General features: G+C 33.6%; 3 protein-coding genes across 3 annotated transcripts; all 3 read left to right on the top strand.

Annotated features, from left to right (window-relative positions):
• Window positions 1–422: 422 nt before the first annotated feature.
• Window positions 423–1,980, top strand: LOC117909152. The gene is made up of 3 exons (XM_034823049.1): window positions 423–982; window positions 1,113–1,230; window positions 1,357–1,980. Exons 1-3 carry the CDS (start codon window positions 423–425, stop codon window positions 1,978–1,980), a joined length of 1,302 nt encoding a protein of 433 aa, XP_034678940.1.
• A 4,099-nt stretch (window positions 1,981–6,079) lies between these two features.
• On the top strand, window positions 6,080–8,620 carry LOC117908731 ((-)-germacrene D synthase-like). The gene is made up of 7 exons (XM_034822423.1): window positions 6,080–6,243; window positions 6,458–6,731; window positions 6,822–7,194; window positions 7,284–7,502; window positions 7,601–7,739; window positions 7,863–8,111; window positions 8,195–8,620. Exons 1-7 carry the CDS (start codon window positions 6,112–6,114, stop codon window positions 8,486–8,488), a joined length of 1,680 nt encoding a protein of 559 aa, XP_034678314.1. The 5' UTR covers window positions 6,080–6,111; the 3' UTR covers window positions 8,489–8,620.
• Window positions 8,621–14,734: 6,114 nt separating this feature from the next.
• Window positions 14,735–19,253, top strand: LOC117909627 (organic cation/carnitine transporter 4-like). The gene is made up of 3 exons (XM_034823710.1): window positions 14,735–15,190; window positions 16,477–17,122; window positions 18,428–19,253. The coding sequence occupies exons 1-3, from the start codon at window positions 14,776–14,778 to the stop codon at window positions 18,957–18,959; spliced, it is 1,593 nt and encodes a 530-aa protein (XP_034679601.1). The 5' UTR covers window positions 14,735–14,775; the 3' UTR covers window positions 18,960–19,253.
• Window positions 19,254–20,919: the final 1,666 nt, after the last annotated feature.

The following is a 20,919-nucleotide window of genomic DNA, read 5'->3' as shown; positions in this document are numbered from 1 at the left end:
TGGCTCAATTTTAATGGGTCTGTGAGCTTTGTGTTAGCTTCTAAATTGAAAGCTTTGAAGCCGCTGTTGAAAGATTGGAATAGATTGGATTTTGGTAAAGTGGAGGTCAATAAGGCTTTGGCCTTGAATCAGGTGGATTTCTATGACAAAGTGGAATTATCCCAACCTCTTTCTGCTTAGGAAATGAATGCAATGAGATGAGCTAAAGAGGATTTTAAAAAGTGGGCTTTGTTGGAAGAGATTTCGTGGAGACAGAAATCAAGGGAAGTCTGGCTGAAAGAGAGGGACATGAATACTAGTTTCTTCCACATGATGGCCAACACTCACATGAAGAGGAACATGTTATCCAGGGTCAAAATAATGGAGTTTGGTTAACATATGAGAATGAGGTTAGAGATGGGGTAGTGAATAAGTTTAAATTAATGTTGTTTGCTGTTGGAGGTTGGAGACCCAGCATAAGGGGGATATCTTTTGAGATGTTGGAGGTTGTGGATGCAGTTAGACTAGAGGAACCTTTTTCGAAGCAGGAGGTGTTGGAGGCTCTTAAAGGTTTTTATGGGGTTAAAGCACCTAGGCCTGATGGATTCGCTATGGATTTTTGGCAATCATCTTGGGAGTTTGTGAAAGAGGAGGTCATGGGGTTTTTTAGGGATTTTCATAACCATGGTCGTTTCGTTAAAAGCCTGAATGCAACTTTTATTGTTTTGATCCTAAAGAAAGGAGAGGCGGAAGACTTAAGGGATTTCAAGCTTATCAGTTTGGTGGGAAGTCTGTATAAATGGTTGGCTAAAGTTCTAGCCAATAGGTTAAAAATGGTGGTGAGGAAGGTAGTCTCCAAGGCTCAAAATGCTTTCGTGGAAGGAAGGCAAATTTTGTATGTTGTCCTTGTGGCTAATGAAGTTTTAGACTCGGTTTTAAAAGGCAAGGATGGGGTAGTGATGTGTAAGCTGGACATTGAGAAGGCGTATGACCATGTGGAATGGTCTTTCTTATTTTTAATCATGAGTATGATGGGTTTTGGGAAAAAAATGGATTAGGTGGATGAAGTGGTGTATCTCCATAGTCAACTTCTCCGTTTTGGTTAATGGGTCTTCCTTGGGCTTTTTTCAAAGCTGTAGAGGTTTAAGGCAAGGGGATCCCCTTTCTTCGTACCTTTTTGTGATGGTAATGGAAGCTTTTAGTAGTCTTCTAAGGAGTGTAGTAAATAGGGGTTTTGTGTCAGCTTGTAAGGTGAGGAGCAAGGGTGGTAAGGGAGTTAAAGTGTCACACATTCTGTTTGCTAATGACATGTTGGTTTTTTATGGAGTTTCCAAGTATCAATTGTTGTATTTAAGTTGGATTTTAATGTGGTTTGAGGCCATGTCGGGTTTGAGAATTAACCTTAACAAAAGTGAGCTTATTCCAATGGGTAGTGTGGAAAATGCAGTGGAATTGGTTGCAACTATTGGTTGTAAGGTTGGAAGTCTTCCAACCACTTATTTGGGATTGCCTTTAGGAGCGCCTTATAGATCGCTGGTTGTTTGGGACGGTGTGGAGGAGAGAATGAGAAAAAAATTGGCTAGATGGAAGAGTCAATACATATCCAAAGGAAGTAGGATTACTTTGACTCGGAGTACTCTAGCAAGTATGCCCATTTACTTTATGTCCATGCTCTCCATACCCAGAAAAGTTAGACTGAGATTAGAGCGAATTCAGAGGGATTTCTTGTGGGGAGGTGGGGCTCTTGAGAAGAAGCCTCATCTTGTTAGGTGGGATTTGGTTTACCTTGAGAAGTGTAATGGGGGATTGGAGGTTAAGAGCCTTTCTATCCCTAACAAGGCTCTTTTGTGTAAATGGAGTTGGAGATTTGCTATTGAGAGAGAGGCTTTTTGGAACCAAGTGATTAGGGGAAAGTATGGGAAGGAGCACGGGAGATGGAGTTCAAAGGAAGCAAGAGAGGGGGTATGGTATGGGTTGTGGAAAACTCTTAGGAAGGAATAGGAAGTTGTAAGAAGTAGGTTGTTTTTTGTTGTGGGGAATGAGCAAAGGGTAAAATTTTGGAAAGATATTTGGTGTGGGGATGAACCTCTTTGTGTTTCTTTTCCTTCCTTATTTGCATTGGTTGTTTTTAAGGATGCTTGGGTTAAGGATGTGTAGTGGTGCAATGAGGGTGGGGGAAGTTTCTAGATCGTTTAATGATTGGGAGTTGGATGAGGTTTGCAGTTTTTTGTGGCCTTAAATAGGAAGCGAATTCAACAAGCAATGGATGATAAGGTGATTTGGAGAGAGACTAAATGTGGGAAGTTTTCAGTTAAGTCTCTTTACAAATCGTTAGTATCAGGTCATCCAGTCTCCTTCCCTTCGTCGGCTATTTGGAAAGTCTCGGTGCAACCTAGAGTGAGTTTTTTTTTTAGGGAAGCAACTTGGGGGAAGGCTCTTACCTTAGATTAGCTTCAAAAGAGAAGATGGGCTCTAGCGAACAGATGTTACCTTTGTCAAAGACAAGAAGAATCAATAGATCACATTCTGCTCCATTGTGAAAGGCAAGGACTCTTTGGGTGTTGTTTTTCTCTATGTTCGGGGTGCAGTGGGTGATGCCAGCCACTATTAAAGAGATGCTTTTGGGATGGAATGGGACTTTTGTGGGTAAGAAGAGGAAGGGTGTTTGGAAAGCAAGTCCTTTGTGCCTTTTTTGGACGGTTTGGAAGGCAAGGAACAAAGTTGTTTTTGAGGAAGAAGAGCTATCAATTCAAAGGCTTAAGTCTTCTTTTGTTTATTTTGTTTGGTCGGAGACAAAGTTGTCTATAAAAGACGGTCCGTTGACCTTAGTTGATTTTGTTGGTTGGGTGGCAACCCGTTAAGGGTGTGGGTAGGGCTACTCCTCGGGCCTTGGCTTTCTGCTAAGGTATGAGGAGTGTTTTTCTGTCTTGAAATTTAAGTCATTGCTTTGGTGGTTTTTTAATACAATCTCTTTATTTATGAAAAAAAATGCTTTTAAAGTGTTTTAATCATATATCACATAACAAAATGAAGAAAAAAATATTTTTTTTGAAGGAAACACTAATCAAGTATTAAAAAAAATACTTTTAGTGACTCTATAAATTTTAAAATAGCTTTAAAAAACTTTATAAAATATCTAATTTTGGCAACAAAACAAAAAAATATATTTTAATATTACCAAATGCTTCTAACATTTAAAAAATATAACCAAATCATTTCTTTATATTTTGACAATTTTAACAATTTTATTATCATTTGGATCTAAAATATAAAATCATTTGGTATATGACATATGTTGAAATTTACATAGGTGAAGGGGAATTATGACTTTATTTTTATTTTTATTTTTTTTAAAGACACGTTGTTTCTTGATGACACAACTTATTTTAAAGGATGTGTCTTATATTTAGAAGATACAACATCTTTCAAATAATGTGTTTGATGTCTTAAAATACAACCCTTCAAATGATGTGTCTAATACTTTAAAGACGCATCTTTTCTGATAAATCACCAACTCCATGACATTATTCATTCATTCATCTATTCTATCCACTCCTTCCTTTTTTTTTTTTTTTTTTTTGGTCATTCAAGTCCTTCTTAGTTTCAAGTCTAATCATTTCCCTTTTCTACCAAATATTTGGTACATAAAATAATACAAATCACCAAACGATTCATTGTTTCTTGTGATTTAAAGTGTTACTATATCAAGAAAATGGATTCATTGTTTCTTGTGATTTAAAGTGTTACTATATCAAGAAAATGATCTGATTGTCAATAAACCATAAGCACATAAAAGGGATAAATTCATCTTAAGAATATAGAATCAAATTCTAACATCGACTAACTTTATTTATGAGTTTCAATTTTCAACGTACTTTATTTTATTTGTATGTTTATCAACACACTTATTATCTACGTATTTTCAAGGATTTAGATAGCAACACGTACCCATAAAAACCTATTCAAAAAGTAAAAAAAAAATCACTATCATAAATAAAACCTTCTTACCTCAAGAAAACATTTACTCCTTTTAAGTGAGACTAGTTAAAATTCTCAATTAAGAAATTCTCAATTTGACACTGGGTTAGGTTTCACAGGTTTCACATGGGTTGAATATAGTTAAAATTAAGAAATGAAATAATGGAGAGCTTTTAAGTCTTAAATTGTTGGCTTGAACTTGTAATACGTAAGCAACTTTCCACCTAAGTCAATGGTGATTGGTGGAGCAGCAAGGAAATTATTATTCAAATTGATATGATAGAATGTGAATGGCATCACGATTTAAGTGTGCAGCAAGGATATAGCTATCACTATTTGAGGACATGAGGTGACATGGCATGTCATTAGTCATTACTATATGTTCCCATGAGTACATCGTGGCGTGCTGGATTCTTCTTTTTAAACTTTTATTTCCAAATTACAAATTATTAATTATAATAGATACTTTAATTTATAAAAAAAAGAAAAAAGAAAAAAAAATAATAATTAGTAAAAACCAGTAAAAAAATAAGTAAATATTACAAAAAAAAATTATTATCTCAAATTTTAATAATTTTTATAACAATATTTTAAACTATAAAATAAATAGTTTTTTATTAGAGTATTTATATTTTTTCTTAGAAATGTAACTGGTTTTTTTTAATGAAAAAAAAAAATACATCATATCAACCACGTTTCTTTCCTGAAGGTTGAAATGTGTGTTGAATAAAAAGTTATTGAATTTTTGTGACAAATGTATGTGTGTGTTAAACCCGTTTTAAACTCGTTTATTTTTTTTAAACCCTTTTCATTGAGGGTAAAGTAGGATAGGGTTTCTAAAAAACCTATCCCATTATTTTTTCTGTATAAAAATAAATTTGAAAAAATTATTCGTTCATCTATATTTGTTCAAGAAGAACTTTGATAGGATTCGTAACTTTTAAAAATTTATAATTGTAATTTAAAAAAAATTAAATATTTGAAAACATTTTGTATTCTCTCACAAATAAATTTGACCCAAGATTACGGTGAAAGTGCTTTTAACCCTTCTATCATAAGAAAAAAAAATCAATTAATATTTACATGCAAATCAATCTAAATGCTTTGAAAGTTTTTTTTTATCATATATTATATGACAAAAAAGAAAAAAGAAAAAAGAATAAATATTTTTCAAAAGAAACACTAATCAAATATTTAAAAACAAAAAAAAAAAACTTTTTGTGACTATTATTTTTAAAATAGTTTAAATTTTTTTTTTAAATGTCTAATTTTGACAAAAAAAAAAAGAATATTTTAATATTATCAAATGCTTCCAACCTTTAAAAAATAACCAAATCTTGGGGTAATACTTTGACAATTTTAATAATTTTATGATTATTTGGTTCGAAAATATAAAATCAATGGATACCGATATCTTCATCTCAATTATTTTATCATGCTTAGCCCAAATACACATGGCATGAAGTTCCATCTACCTCTATGTATATAGAAGTAAATTTTTTGTACTGGAAAAGGTAATTATCTATTTTTTTTAAAAAAAATATTTACATTCCAAAATAAAGATGATTAAAAAAAAAAAACATGATATTATATATATATTTTTTTACAGTTTTAAATATATTATTTCAAACTCTATTATTTAATGAAAATTTAACTATTTCACTTATATTTTTATCTTCTTGAGATATTATATGTAACATTTAAATTTTTAAAGGATATTATTAAAACTTTTTAATATTTAATTTTCAATTTTATCAAACATCACCTCATCTTTTAAATAATATTTAATAATTTTAAGAATTACCAAAAAAAAAAAACCCAGGATAATATTTTTTAATATTTTTATTTATTTATTTATTTATTATTGTTTTTATTTTCGAATTTCTAAGGTTGTCACGATTTTTTTTTCCTCCTTTTATATTTTTCTCCCTCTCATCCTTTCTTTCATTTTTTTGGGGGCTAGTATAGGGCCAGATTCTCCCTAAGCCTAATAAATCCAAAAGATTTAAAATTTCAAACAGAAGAAAATCATGCTCGTAACCCATCTTCATAAATCAAGCAGGCCAGGCTCCTTCTTTAAATACCTGACTTCCCAGCCTCAAATACTTAAACAATTACAACACTTTCTTTTAAGGTTTCTTCTCCAACCAAAATATGTCTCTTCCACTCTCAGTTACAGCTCCTGTTCCAACCCAAAGGCTTAATCCTGAGATGGCTCGCCGCAGTGCAAATTTTCGTCCTTGCTTTTGGGGTGATCGTTTCCTCACCTATACTCCTGATGATCCGGTAAATGTGCTTTCATAATTTGTGGAAGCAAAAACATGTTATTTTCGGTCATGAGTTAGAGTTTATTTATGATTGTTCTTAATATTATGCAACTTGAAAATTTGGTCTAATATTGGACAACCATTTTCTTAAAGTTAATTTCAGCTCGACGTATGTCATTCACTCAGTCTAACATTTCTAACATACGATTTGTTCATACAATTTGCTGGTGCAGGTAACCCATGCTCGTAAAGTGCAACAAATTGAAGAACTGAAAGATGAACTGAGAAACGAGCTAAAAGCTACTGCCAGGAAGTCTTCACAACTGCTGAACTTCATAGATTCCATCCAACGCTTGGGATTGGCATACCAGTTTGAAAGGGAGATCAAAGAAGCATTAGAGGACATGTATCAAACCTATAATCTGGATGATGATGATAATGATGACCTGACCAATGCTTCTCTTCGTTTCCGACTTCTGAGACAAGAAGGTTACCATATTCCACCTGGTAAAATCCCATGACCCATTGTTCTCTAAACATATATATGCCCTGCAATTACATATCATCGATTGAATGGTCAACTTCGCTGATAAACAGATGTATTCAATAAGTTCAAAGATGGCGAAGGCAACTTCAAGGAATCATTGACTGGTGACTTACCAGGCTTGCTAGCTTTATACGAAGCTACACATTTAATGGTGCATGGAGAAGACATACTAGAGGAAGCTCTGGCTTTCAGCACTGCTCACCTTCAGTCCATGGCAACCGATTCAACTCATCCCCTTGCAGCACAAGTGACTCGTGCACTAAAGAGGCCTATTCGCAAGTGCTTAACAAGGGTGGAGGCAAGACATTACATTTCCGTCTACCAAGAAGATGGTCCGCATAATAAAACATTACTCAAGCTCTCAAAGTTAGATTTCAATCTATTGCAGTCACTCCACAGGAAAGAGCTAAGTGAGGTCACTAGGTAAGTTGTGGAACCAACAATATTAAGAAAGCTACATATTTGGCAATTTTAATTTCTTCACTCTGATAATCTGTTGATACATCTTTAAGGTGGTGGAAAGGTTTGAATTTTGCCAAAAAGATGCCTTTTGCACGGGACAGATTAGTGGAGGGCTACTTGTGGATATTGGGAGTGTACTTTGAACCCCAATATTCCCTTGCTAGAAGGATCTTAATCAAAGTATTTGCCATGATATCCATCATAGATGATATATATGATGCATATGGTACATTCGAAGAACTCAAACTCTTTACAGAAGCAATTGAAAGGTTTGATACATGCATGCCCATCAAAATTGTTGGCTTAATTTCCAAATTTCTAGTCAAATTTCAAAAAGTTCCAAGGATATCTGTTGCTTCACTTTCAGATGGGATGCCAGCAGCGTAGATCAACTGCCAGATTATATGAAGCCTTGTTATCAGGCTCTCTTGGGTGTTTATGAAGAAATGGAGGAAGAGATAGCCAAGGAAGGAAACTTGTACCGTGTTCAATATGCAAAAGCAGCGGTTTGCCTCCAATGACCCTTCTTCTAGTTCCTTAACTCTTTCATAAATATTTTTTCTATCTTCAAAAAATATATTGTAAGCTAGCAGTATAATTAATCTATTTGCAATATTATGTAAACTCAGATAAAAAGGCAAATCCAAGCCTACTTTGTTGAAGCCAAATGGTTGAACCAAGAATATACACCAACATTGGATGAGTATATGAGTAACGCTCTAGTAAGCAGTGGCTACTCTATGCTCATAACCACATCTTTTGTTGGCATGGGAGATATAGCAACAAAGGAGGCCTTCGATTGGGTTTTCAGCGACCCTAAGATGGTTAGAGCTTCATCTGTCATTTGCAGGCTCATGGATGACATAGTTTCCCATGAGGTATTACATCATTTATGCTGCTTCATGTTGTGTTGTACTAGCTCTATGTATCCTTCATTTTCTTCGCTTTTCTTTTTGTGCAGTTTGAGCAAAAAAGAGGGCATGTTGCTTCAGCAGTTGAATGCTACATGAAGCAACATGGGGTTTGTAAGCAAGAAGCATATGATGAGTTGAACAAGCAAGTAGTGAACGGATGGAAGGATATGAATGAGGAGTGCCTCAAACCTACACAAGTGCCCATGCCTCTTCTTACACGTGTTCTTAATTTCAGCCGTGTGATTGATATTTTGTATAAGGACGAAGATCAGTACACACATGTTGGAAAATTGATGAAAGATCTCATTGCTTCGATTCTCATTGACCCTGTGCCAATATGAGCGGAGAGATGATTCTGTATCGTGCTCTATCCTATATGTCATATAAAAATATGATTAATAATGTGGGTCATGTATATTTTCCTATAATATTATAAGATGCGTACTCATCTTTTAATGAAGTTTATTGATATATGTCATATCTTATAATATCATCTTATCATGTTTAACATCATTTCCGCAATTGTTAGTTATCAAAATCTCTAGTTTTCCAAGAAGGGTGCAATATTTATGTTCCGGTTATGGTGGCAAGAGCACTTGCCATGATGCATATTCCAAGCAAACCAAGATCTCAGGGCTAAAATTTTGCCCTGTAGAATTTTGGGAGAATTATCTTTTAGGGGTAGATGAGCTCCCAAATTAACAAAAGGTCCATATAACTCTTCAAATTGAGTTAAAGTATATAAAATAGTAACGGACAAATATACCCTTTAAGAACACATATAAAATATTTTATAAAATTAAGTTAAATAATTTTTTTCAATAATTTTTTTTTTCAAAAATACTAAATTAAATAAAAGTAGTTTTCAAAAATATTAAATTAAATAATTTTTTTTCAAAAATATTAAATTAAATTAAAGTATTTAAAAAAATATTAAATTAAATATTTTTTAAAATATTAAATTAAATAAATTTATTTTTAAAAAATATTAAATTAAATAATTTTTTTTCAAAAATATTAAATTAATTTTTTTTTCAAAAATATTAAATTAAATTAAAGTATTTAAAAAAATATTAAATTAAATATTTTTTTAAATATTAAATTAAATAAATTTATTTTAAAAAAATATTAAATTAAATAAATTTATTTTTAAAAATTATTAAATTAAATAAAAGTATTTTAAAAAATATTAAATTACATAAAAGTATTTTTTAAAAATATTAAATTAAATAAAAGTATTTTTCAAAAATATTAATTTTTTTTCTCAAAATCAACAAAGGGCATTTTTGGAAATACTGAAGGATGATATCCTTCAACTCAATTTTCATACTTTCATTGGGTCTTGAGCTCAATTTGAAGAGTTACATGGACCTTTTGTTAATTTGGGGGCTCATCTACCCCCAAAACATAATTCTCCCTAGAATTTTTGGGTCCAAATTGACAATTAATCATCTAATTAACTTTATATTTAATTAAATAATTAAAATTTTTCAAAATTGGGATTTTATGAAAATGTGGTGCTAAATCAGTCTAAAAAGATGAAGGATGGATCCTTTTATCCCAATTTTTATTTTCTTATTGAATATATCTTGGAAATATATTTATATTTACTAAGGTCCAAGAAGTTTAATAAAACAAACCAAATAATCAAAATTGTATCATTTATATTGTCTAAAATATAATCATAGAAATATTATTCTAATATAATAATAGTGAGTAATATAAGAGTATTTTCTTAAAAGACAATTCTCTAGCTAATATAACATCCTTTTCCACAAAAATTACAACAGAATTATTATTTGAAACTTCTTTCCCAAAATATTTTTTATAATAATTTTCATTTTTATAAAATTTTAAATATATTTTTGACTTATTAAAATCATAGTGAAAATCTTTTACCTATTCGAGAATTTCTCAAGACATTATGTCAATCATCTTTTTTTTTTCTTCTCAACAACATATTTTTTCTTGAGACAGCTTTTTCACATGTCCCAAATTGTTTTTCCAAAACATCAAGCTCATTTTGGAGAAAGACAACTTCTTTTTTTGAAAAAAAAAATATTTTTGTGTCACATTTCTATAAATCAAGGTAAAGTTTTTCAAAAATATTTTATAATTCATCGTTAATAGTTGAAGAATTTATCTCATCTTTATAGTCAATGAAAAGCATAAAACACATGTTAACAAACCATTTCTGCACTCTCCTTATATGAAGTCTTTATCATTTGCATTCAATGTTGTCTAGTACTTAGGGTTTTTTCTTTTAATAAAGTATTTTCCCCTTTATCTTTTCAAACTTGAAATGCTTTATGAATTTTTCTATGATGAGATAAAAGTCTTTATCTTCACTTTCTTGCTCTTCATCTTCAATGATTGAACTTTTTTAATGTAACATCATTTTTATTCTTCTATTCAGCCTATTGATACTTATATTCATATTTATTTCATGAGTTAAAAGTGACCCGATGAATTTTCCAAGTGGGAGCATGGTGAGATCTTTTATCATTTAAATTGTCGTGACCTTCACTTCCCACTTCTTTAATAGAGACCTTAAAATTTTCTTGAACTTTTCAACTTTTTAAGTCTCTCCCAAAGCTTAAAGTTTATTCGTGCTCTCCATGAACCCAATTAACATTTTATTAATAAATTTAAAATCCTTCATAAAGGATAATTCATAGTTATGCACAAGAGTGTTGATTTTAGATTTTTTAACTTGGTTAGTGTCTTTATAAGTTATTTCTAAAAGTCTTCATATGTCTTTAATTGGTCAATTCAAATAAAGAGATCCTATTATACTCATTTCTATTTATTGAACAATGTAAATAACATATAGTTTTAGCATTTAATTCTGCATTTTATTATCTTTTCTTACACATTCCACTCACGACTTGCATTTTTTCAATTTTGATTGGAGTATTAAAACCATTAATTTTGGATGACTTCTCATAAATCATAATCAATAAATTCTAAAAACTAAGTCATTGTTGTTCTCTAATACCCATAATCATTTTCGAAAAAAAAAAATAGAGGTCTAGAAATTGAAAAACCTTCCATAGGTAGTGAGTTAGGTTAATTAGTTATTTGGCTTATGTGTTAAACTCTCCGTCAAACTCTAATACCAATTGTTAAGTTACATGCTAAACAATATAAGGTAATCGCCCGAGGGAAGAGGATCAACGTAAGGTACCTAAGGGAGAAGGAAGAGGGAGTAAATTGGGTGTTGGTCTCTTTTTATAAATTTAAGGATGAATATAAGAGACATTAAATTTTATGAGGAATCAAATATAAAAAGAGAAGAGATAGAGAAATTGTAAATGCAAGATTTTATAATTGTTTGCACAATATGGTTTATATCCACTTTCCTCAAACTCTAACTAAGATAAGAATCCCAATATTCTAAGACCTCCAATCCAAGTTTCCGAACTTTAAAGTTAGATTATGGTTCAAAGGGACCTTTACAACAATAAAATTAATGTAAGTAAATGTTCCCATTCAATAAATGATAACTCCTATTCAATTACTTGGCCTTTTTCATCAACCAATAAAACAGAAAAAACATCAAAATAATAATGTATTTACAAAACATTTAAGAAAATAAAACAAATATGTATAGCAAACAATAAAATAAAATAAAGAGAGAGGAGGAACAAGTGTACCCTTTTCAATGTAATCCCCAACATTAATGGCTCTCAAAAGCTTCCAAGATGAAGCTCTAATAACATACAAAAACTCAGTCCTCTCATAAAATACAAAGACCCCACCCTTTTTGTGAGCCCTAGGGTTTTTTTATTTTGTAGGCTTCAGCTTGCTTGGCTTTCAGTCAACACAATAATACCCATGAAAAAATCAAAAGCCCAAATCAAAACAAAATAAACCGAAGCCCAAAGCAATAACTGAAGCCTAATACCAAGCAGTAATCCAAAGCAATAAGGCTCAAGTTCAATACCAGTAAACAAGCCCAACTCAAATCACAATCAAATCCCAAGCCCAATATAACATACAAAACCCAAAATGCAAACAGGCCCAAATCCATCTAAAGTTTTACACTTCAAATAAAATAGGGAGTTAAAGCCCTAATAAATAAAATTCAAATGCCAAAATCCAAACTAAAATAAATCCAAATCATTACCAATACCCATGTCATAATCCTACCAAAGGAAGGCCCAAAACATATATCTCAAGCCCAAAAAAAATTCCCATGATGAAGAAGAACAAGGCAGTGAGGTCGTGCCGTCGTGGTTGGAAGCTGCCATGGTAGAGAAGATGGAGGACGGCCATTGGTAGTTAGGGCCGGGGGGAAAAGACAACTTGCTCACTTGGAGCTCTTTCTTTTTTTTTTTTTTTTTTTTTTTTTTTTTTTTTAGTTTCTCTCCTATTTTGGCCTTTGTATTTTTTTGGTAAAAGAGTGTTGAAATTTGACCTTTATTTTTTTTTTACATTCATCTGTGAAGAGTTATTATTGTAGGAGGCTTGACTGCATAGGGTACTTTTTTCCTTCTATTTATTTCTTTTCATTCCTGTTTTGTAAATATAATTCTTTTTCTATACTAATTCTTTATTCGGTTTGTTTTTTTTTTATTCATTTACTTTCTTTTTTTTTTAGCACAATGATTTGTTGTATATGCTTTGAATCTTTTATTTATTTCATCTTATTTTTATTTGAATAGTTTATTTTGTATAGTTTTTCTGTATAGTTTCATTTTATTTTCATTAATAGATATTTTCAATCACTAAATGTGTGAATAAAATAAAATTTTAACTTTTTTTTTTGAGGAAAAAACAATTAAAAACTATTTTTGGTAAATTGAAATATTTTTTATAAGAATTGTAAAATAGTTATAAAATGTGAGAATTTATTTCATTGTGGGAACTTAATTATATAAATTATTATCCATATTAATGTAGATCTCTTTGTGACTCGCTATAACGTAAAGAAAACTTATAATGAAACACATGTCAAACAAGTCCTAGGTTGTGTGACCAAGTATTCTTAAAAATTAAAGTTTAAAGAAGAAAGAAATAAAAATATATTTTTTTTATAATCTTAAATTTTTGGTTAGTTAATGAACTTCGATTTGTATAGGTATATGTCTCCACATGTACATAACTTTGATTATTTGTTTATTAAATTTGATTAAAACTTTGTAATCGCAAATAAGTGAAATTTTTTAAGGCAAGACACAAGTAACCTAGTTTTAAGAAATGATTTGCATATTTATTCAAATGGATCATATAAATATAAGAAAAAAAATACACCTAGATGTCAAGAGTATAAGCATAATTCGATGAATCAAATCCAAGAAAGAGGAACAATAATAATATCTAACTATGTGACACATAGATATGTACTAAGTACTCACACTTTGACCATTGCGTGTAAGGTTTTTGGGTCATAAGGGATTGGTTTGACTCAAACTCTAGTACATAAAAGTGTTTGGCCCCATCTTAATTTTAGGGCTTAGCAGTTAACCCACGACACACAAAACCCATGATCAGCAAACCCTTTCCTTTACTCTTTTTCTTCTTTTGGATCCTAAGAAGACCAACTTTAATTTGTCTATCTTAAACAATTTGTCCACGATGACTCTCCCAACTTCTAGTGAAGAGTTTCTAATGGGTAACTATGGATAACTACCTAAAATAATTGATGGATCTTTTGATGTGATGGAATAGTTTCGGTAAAGTTATTACTTTTTTACAAATATGTTTTATTCTCGTTGATCTTCTAAAAGTTTTTAATTTATGCTTTGATACCAAATATTAGAATCAAATATTTCATCATCTTATCTGAATCTTCAACTTAAACTCTAATATCAATTATTATAATCAATATAAGGATTAATCATTTGAAGGTATACAATAGAGTCTGACCGTACAATTCGCGTATCCTAAAACCATGACTCATCCTTAGACTTATAACAATATCTAATCATATTTGAGTTTGCACCCTTATCTCAATGCCAATTTCAACAATAATTTTTCTTAGGAAACAATATTCTTGCATATCTAATAATAATTATTTAATTTTTATATTATGTTGTTAATATGTATACATTGAAACTTCTTCTAGCTTGACAAGTGGGAACAAATTTATATCATGTGTTCGAATTGTAAGGGTCGCATGGTAAGAGAGGGGTGACTAGGCATGTTATAATTTTATTCTTTAAGAATGAAAAATGACTTTGAGATGCACATGTTGTGTGGGAACGGTTAAGCCTCATTTCCGATATAAATATGAATAAGTGCGATGTCAAATACTAGTATGACCTTATTAGTGGTTAATTGGTTTTTTTAATAACATAACTAAAAGAGTGTTATATTCTAACTTCTAAATTTTCCTTTTTTTTTTTTTTTTTTATAACTATACAAAATAAAAAAATTTGGAACATTTTAATGAAAAAGTAATTCTTATAAATCAATAAAATAGAATTTTAGAATATGAATTCTACAATATTAAGAAATTAAAAACAAATAAAAATAATGATTATGATATATAGATGATGATACAAAAATTCCCTCAAGAAGCATATCCCCATGGAAATTCCCCCCTATATGAACCCCGTTCAAGCTCCACAGCCACCAAAAAAAAAAAAAAAGGGAAAAAATAATAATAATAATTCCCCCTAATATGCCCCAAACGACCTCGTTCCATGAGGACCAGGACCTCGCGTCGCCGTTGCTCCGGGCGGTGAAGACCCGTGGCGGAGAGCCCCAGAAGCTGTGCATCGATGACATGCTCCAGCGGCACTGCGGCGAGTTTGGGGTGTGGCAACTGAGACACTTCGTTCTCACCAGCCTCGCTTGGGCTCTCGAGGCCTTCCACACCATGGTCATGATCTTTGCCGATCAGGAACCGGCGTGGACGTGCGTGAGCAGCCGCGGCTGCTCCGTCACGTCAACCAACGTTTGTGGGTTGGACCCAGGTTCGTGGGAATGGAGCGGCGGTCCGGGGAGCTCGACAGCGGCGGAGTGGGGACTGGTTTGTGAGAATAAATACAAGGTCGGGCTGGTTCAGGCCTTGTTCTTCGGCGGCTGCATGATTGGTGAGTTGACTCGGTTTCTTTGTCTAAGATCTCTGCCCTCCCATTCTCTCTCTTACGTGTTGAGTCTAATTTTCTAGTTTATCTTCTCTTAATTTAATCTTCGCATGCCTATGATCATCGGAAAATGCCCAGCATTTTGGACCAACCCATCTAGTTCCGATTTTACCCTTCTTTGGACGATTTATAATCGAAAGAGTTGGTATAAACGAGGGTAGAGTGGTCGTTTAATAATCGTTAAATCAAATCAACGTGAGACAAAATATTATAATTTTATATGTTTATTAGGGGTGGCTGTGATTGTGTAGGCTGTTATTTTCTGGGAAGTGTTTGTCCATATCCAGTTCACAAAACGATTTATTTTGATTTTTATTTTTTTTATTAACTCTTGAAGGCTACAGAATTTATTTCCAATATTTTTCCTTTTAATTAATTTTCAAATTTACGTTAAAAAATAAAAAATTCTATAATGTGATGACATCACTTTAGGAAAAGAGATAAGGTGGTGAGCGATAAACATGTGAATAAATATTAATAGCTTGGGTGGGATGTAACCAATATGAATCCAGAGAGACTCTGGGGACAGTGATACATGTGACTAGCACTTCTATCTTGGGTTGATTGTGAAAATCACCCTACCATTTCAGAATTTGACCACCTGTTTTAGTTGCTTTACACGCGGACTGAGTGTGGTTCTTAAGAAAATGCCATATCAGTAAAGAATGTGCTAGAATTGCAGGCATGAAAGGGGCAATCATGAAAGTGGGAAGAGTGAGAAAATTAAAGGGAAAGTTAGATTGCGGCCTGCAGGTATCGTATTGGCCTCTAGATCCCCAAAATGGGTTCTCTTTATTTCATCTTGGGATCATGACCTTTTCCATCATATCACGCTTCTTGGTACAACCCATGTGTTGATGGTCAATGATCATGGGGTAATAATGTATATACCAACAGTTCATCCATGGTGGATCCTGCTCACATTTGATAGGTTTGGTGATTGGGACCCTCGTGGAGTCCTGACAAGTTGGGTACAATTGGATAAGGATAGGCACTAGGAGTGCTGAAATTTGACTCAAGGAAATAATTCAAAAAGGTTCTAGTGGAAGCATGACATTGTTGAATCTTGATTATACCAACTAAACTTAAATTTCTTTAATCTTTGAATGGAATATAACAGAAGTATTCATTATCTCCCCATGATGTGAAAACTGTTCTAAAAGAGTGTTTTTTGATATCTATTTTTGAAAACTTTTCCTACCATATCCATAATTTTTGTGTTGTGTTTTCAGGTGCAGGAGTCTTTGGTCATCTCTCAGACTCCTTCCTAGGAAGGAAAGGATCTCTAACTGTAGTCTGCATCTTGAATGCCGTCTTCGGCTGCTTGACCGCCTTATCTCCCGGCTTCTGGGCCTACGCCCTCCTCCGTCTTCTCACCGGCTTCAGCACTGGCGGTGTTGGCCTTTGTGCCTTCGTCCTCGCCACCGAGCCCGTCGGCCCTACCAAGCGTGGCGTAGCTGGAATGTCCACGTTCTACTTCTTCTCAACCGGCATGGCACTGCTTTCTGGCATAGCTTATATTTTCCCGTCATGGCGCTCTCTCTACATCGCCTCCTCCCTCCCCTCCGTTCTCTTCGTTATACTTGTCATTCCTTTTCTCTCCGAGTCCCCCAGATGGTACCTCGTACGTGGGAAAATCAATGAGGCCATGGAAGTCATGCGCGTCATTGCCAAGTCCAATGGAAAGCACTTGCCTGATGGGGTCGTCCTTGGCCTGGACGAAGAAACCAACGAGAATTCAACTGATACTGAGAGTTATAAGGAGGAATTGTCCACCAAACAAGCAATATCAGGATCTCTCATAGATGTCATTAGGTCACCTATCACAAGGTTTCGATTATTTCTAGCAGTGGTCATTAACTTCTTGTGCTCAGTAGTGTACTATGCAGTGTTCAAAAAATCGGCCGAGTCCGGTACGACTCAACCGAGTCGTATCCTCCTCGAAGTGGACCGCGACAAGTCCGATACCAGATACTTAGACTCGGCCTGAATCGGTTGGACTCGGATGAGTCGACCGATATTCCGAGTTAACTCGGTTAACTCGGGGAAAAAATTCAATAGATTCTCTGGAAAAAGCCCCACAACAAATATTGATTTTTCAGAGAAATCAGAGATTCCTCTGCAAAAGAAAACCTATGAAACCTATGAAAATTTAAAAAAAACCCGTGAAGATTTGAAACAAACCTGTGAGTCCGTGACCCTTTCAAAAGCTTTAAAAAAGAGGCTCAGTTGAAGAAATCCACCATTGTCGGAGTCTATAATCTTCATCTTTGGTGCGGTGCTTGGTGGAACCGTGGAAGGTAGCAGATCGTGCCACGAGAGGCTGCGTCTTCGTGGTTTGGGGAAGAAGACAGAGGGCTGCCGGCTGCATCAGTGCATTAGAGCATCTTCGTGGTGTTGCTGTGTTGGGGAAGAAGAAGAAGAGGGCAAAACGTGTGTTGCTGTGTAGGGGCTGTTGTTGTTTTGGGGAAGAAGAAGAAAGAGGCAAAACACGGTGTTGCTGACTTGCTGGGGAAAAAGAAGAAACAGAGGCAGGGGGTTAGGGCAGCCTGGGCAGAGGGTCTCCTGTTTGACCGTAGGTAATAAATTCATATAAACTTATATTGAATAATTTAATTCAATTATAAAATAGGTTAGAAGCAGATAGCAAAAGTCTTGCAAATCTTAATGGAAGTCAAGTGTTCCTAATTTATATAATTTATTATTCCTTTTTAATTTAATATATGTAATCTCTATATATAATTAAATATTATTGCTATATATAATTTGTTATTCATTTTCAAATATTATTGCCATATATCTTATAAACTAAATAAGATATAATTAATAATTTTAAATTATTTCATGAATTTTTTAATTTTTAAAAATAATTTTGAAATTAAAAAACTAATCTATATTTTAAATTAATAACTTTCTTTTTATTAGCATTATCATAAATAACTTTGAGCAGATACTTTTATAACTATTTAAATAATATTAAATGTGAGACAATTTTATTTTTTTAATTTTTTGAGCTTATTTAATTGTATATATTTTTCTGATGATTTACATAATATTTTTATATTTTTTTGAATTTTCTAATTAGCTTATTTTACGTATCGCCCGATACCAGGCCGATACACCGAGACCGATACGCCTCGGGACCCTCCGAGTCAGTGACCGATACCGCGACTTTGAACCATGGTACTATGGCCTTAGTCTAAACGTCGTCAACCTTGAAACCAACCTCTATCTCAGTGTGCTGCTCAATGCCGTGGCTGAAATGCCAGCATACACCTTGACAGCAGTTTTGTTAGACAGGTTCGGGAGGAAGCCATTGGCGATTGGGACACTCTGGTTCAGTGGATTTTTCTGCCTTTTGGGGACACTGGTGAAAAGCAATGGGATATGGAAGGTTGTCCGAATGGTATGTGGAGTTTTGGGAATATTTGGGATGGCCGGAACTTATAACTTGTTGTTCATTTACACGACGGAGCTGTTTCCAACTGTGGTTAGGAATGCGGCACTCGGGTGTGCGACCCAGGCGGCGCAGATGGGGGCGATACTGGCACCCTTTGTGGTGGTGGTTTTGGGCAAGGTATTGCCATTTGCAGTGTTTGGAGCTTGTGGGATTTCCGGCGGCATACTCGCTTTCTACTTGCCGGAGACTTTGAACCAGCCATTGTACGACACCATGACCGGAATGGAGGATGCTGAGAAGGCATTGAAGGAGTAACAAAGGGTGGTTCTTAGTCAGCTCCATTAGAATGAGCATGTAATCAATATGACCTTGCTTTGGTTTTTTTTATGCTTTTGGGGAATTTAATTTTCACGTACACAAAAAGAACTACTCAGAGGTGGTTAAATTTGGATTGAGAGCTATTGACCCATCAGTTCATTCTTCTCTTTGGGCTCTAGGTTGAGAACCACACTCAGCCCATATGTCTGGGCTCAAGCTACACACTGTCTGCCTTGGTCCATGCTCGGGTAGCCAAATTTGACTCATTTTTAAAACTAGATTGATTGTTCAGAAGAGCTTTGCAGTGTGTTATATTTAATCTAAGTAAAACACTTCACACTTTAAAGAGAAAAATGTGTCAAATGGAAGTATAGTTTGATCTGCAACTACAAGGTTAATTTCATTCACCTCATGATATTTGTGTTAGATACACCCAACTCATTGAAATTTTGTCAAAAACCTCTTTTACCCTTCTTATTAGTTAATTTTATTCACCTCCCTACTCAAAGTAAGAGAGGTTTTTAATAAAAATTTCAAACCCACAAGGGTGAGGTGTATTTAGTCCAAATCTCGGTGAGTGAAATTAACCATATAAGTAACATTATTGCTTGTCCCATAGGATTGGAGCCATTATCTTTGAAGTGGACTATTAAGAGCCCGTGATGTCATGATGGGTTATGATACAACAAACTTGAAGGCTTGAGAAGTAACTATTTTTTAAGCTCAATAAGAGCCTCCATACATGTTTGGTTTATTTTGTTCAAATAGTTTATCATGAAAGTCAAGAAAATGTTACTATTCGTAGAATTTCTAATCAAACTTACATAGAAAGTCCTCTTATGATACCGATATTATTCTTTAAAAATTATGACCCGGATTTTAGTTTTTTGTTAAAATAAAAAATAAGAAGTTATCCCAAACAGTACTCTAAATATGCTCACATGTCTCTAAAGCTAAGTCATAAGGTACAAGATCAATAATATGCCTTAAATATAACTTTATGGTATAAATGTGAATCTCGTATTAGATAGAGGAAGAAATTTCCAACACTATGTGTATTGGGTTTTTCCTCAGCTTGTATATGTATTAGAGTATGAGAGTCTCTTGAGCCCTCAACGTGAGATCAATCATAATGGTTGTCTAATCTTACAATCATGTGAAACACAACAATAATGATGTGTCCACGTAAATGTGATTGAATTTTAAATACAAAGTATCTATGGTTGTACCCGCACCTACTAGGTGTATCAGTGTATGCCACCTAATTTTTGCGCCTACTAGTGCCTTCCCGGCCCATAGTAACACCACATATCAACAGTGCAGTTTGAACAAGACCTTTTCTTTCTTTATCTTTGGACACCCTTCTTGGCTTGTACTCCTTACCAATGGCCTACAGGAAAAGTGAGATTTGGATTTGGAAAAGAAAGGTTCATAGATCATAGGTGAGTGAGAAGGTAGCTTTACAATTATTAGAGATGTGTGATATTGGTGGGTGAGGGGTTGATGAAATAATTCCAAAGAGATGATGGGGAATAAGATGTGGACAGTTAGCCTATAATCGCCATCCCGCCTCCAAAAAGCAATCTTCTTTCCATTATCTTGGAAAGATTCATTCAACCACTTTTCCTTCACAAAAGTTATAAGCATAGAGCTGCAATCCCTACCATCTGTTTGAATTTTCCCATGTATCTTCCCCCAGCAGAACAATGCCCGCATTTTGCTAGGGTTTGGTAAGAGAAGGAAAGCAGCTATCTTTTTTTAGAGCGCTACGGGGTAGGAGTCAGCACATTAATAGGCCAGCAAGAAAAGAAAAGAAAAGAAAAGAAAATTAATTTGTTTCCCACTCCATTTTGTGATGATAAATATGAGAAAAAGAAAAGAAAATAGTTGAAATTATTTTTGAAACATTTTTATACGTTTTACCCAACGAAACAGTCTGACACCCCAATGATTGAAG

Source organism: Vitis riparia, chromosome 19, assembly GCF_004353265.1.
Source record: "Vitis riparia cultivar Riparia Gloire de Montpellier isolate 1030 chromosome 19, EGFV_Vit.rip_1.0, whole genome shotgun sequence".
Lineage (NCBI taxonomy): Eukaryota > Viridiplantae > Streptophyta > Magnoliopsida > Vitales > Vitaceae > Vitis > Vitis riparia.
The sequence above is the reverse complement of the archived record's forward strand: the minus strand, read 5'-3'. Positions and strand labels throughout refer to the sequence as shown.

Coding starts and splice junctions, on each gene's coding strand:
- LOC117909152 (XM_034823049.1), top strand. CDS start 423: ATGTTGTTTGCTGTTGGAGGTTGGAGACCCAGCATAAGGGGGATATCT. Junction 983..1,112: donor GCGTATGACCATGTGGAATG/GTCTTTCTTATT, acceptor CTTTTTTCAAAG/CTGTAGAGGTTTAAGGCAAG. Junction 1,231..1,356: donor GTTTTGTGTCAGCTTGTAAG/GTGAGGAGCAAG, acceptor ATGTGGTTTGAG/GCCATGTCGGGTTTGAGAAT.
- LOC117908731 (XM_034822423.1), top strand. CDS start 6,112: ATGTCTCTTCCACTCTCAGTTACAGCTCCTGTTCCAACCCAAAGGCTT. Junction 6,732..6,821: donor AGGTTACCATATTCCACCTG/GTAAAATCCCAT, acceptor GCTGATAAACAG/ATGTATTCAATAAGTTCAAA. Junction 7,503..7,600: donor TTTACAGAAGCAATTGAAAG/GTTTGATACATG, acceptor CTTCACTTTCAG/ATGGGATGCCAGCAGCGTAG.
- LOC117909627 (XM_034823710.1), top strand. CDS start 14,776: ATGCCCCAAACGACCTCGTTCCATGAGGACCAGGACCTCGCGTCGCCG. Junction 15,191..16,476: donor CTTCGGCGGCTGCATGATTG/GTGAGTTGACTC, acceptor TTGTGTTTTCAG/GTGCAGGAGTCTTTGGTCAT. Junction 17,123..18,427: donor AACTTCTTGTGCTCAGTAGT/GTACTATGCAGT, acceptor CTTTGAACCATG/GTACTATGGCCTTAGTCTAA.